Genomic DNA, 405 nt, shown 5'->3' with positions numbered 1-405 from the left:
ACATTGAAGCCGTTAGCAACATCCACAACCTCAACTCCATCAGCGAGTCCCCGCACGAGCGCATGCACCCCTACATCGAGCTGGCCTGGGGCTTCTCCACCGTGCTGGGCATCCTGCTCTTCCTGGCCGAGGTGGTGCTGCTCTGCTGGATCAAGTTCCTGCCCGTGGACGCACGCCACCCAGCCGGGCCCCCGCCCCGGCCCCGGCCGGCCACACCGGCTGGCAGGCCGCCCTGGTGTCCACCATCATCATGGTGCCCGTGGGCCTCATCTTCGTGGTCTTCACCATCCACTTCTACCGCTCGCTGGTGCGCCATAAGACCGAGCGGCACAACCGCGAGATCGAGGAGCTGCACAAGCTCAAGGTGCAGCTGGACGGGCACGAGCGCAGCCTGCAGGTGGTGTG

At 65.9% G+C, this 405-nt stretch overlaps 1 protein-coding gene across 1 annotated transcript in view; it reads left to right on the top strand.

Moving 5' to 3' along the window:
* The window catches only part of ORAI2 (ORAI calcium release-activated calcium modulator 2), a 14,930-nt gene that overhangs the window by 10,611 nt on the left and 3,914 nt on the right, over positions 1-405 (top strand). Inside the window, 2 exon segments of the mRNA XM_010854362.1 lie at positions 21-194; positions 197-400. Of these exon segments, the coding sequence (XP_010852664.1) occupies positions 21-194; positions 197-400 (378 nt within the window).

The sequence above is a fragment of the Bison bison genome, unplaced genomic scaffold, assembly GCF_000754665.1.
Source record: "Bison bison bison isolate TAMUID 2011002044 unplaced genomic scaffold, Bison_UMD1.0 scf7180017864340, whole genome shotgun sequence".
Lineage (NCBI taxonomy): Eukaryota > Metazoa > Chordata > Mammalia > Artiodactyla > Bovidae > Bison > Bison bison.
Note: the sequence above shows the minus strand (reverse complement) of the source record. Positions and strands in the feature narration are given on the sequence as shown.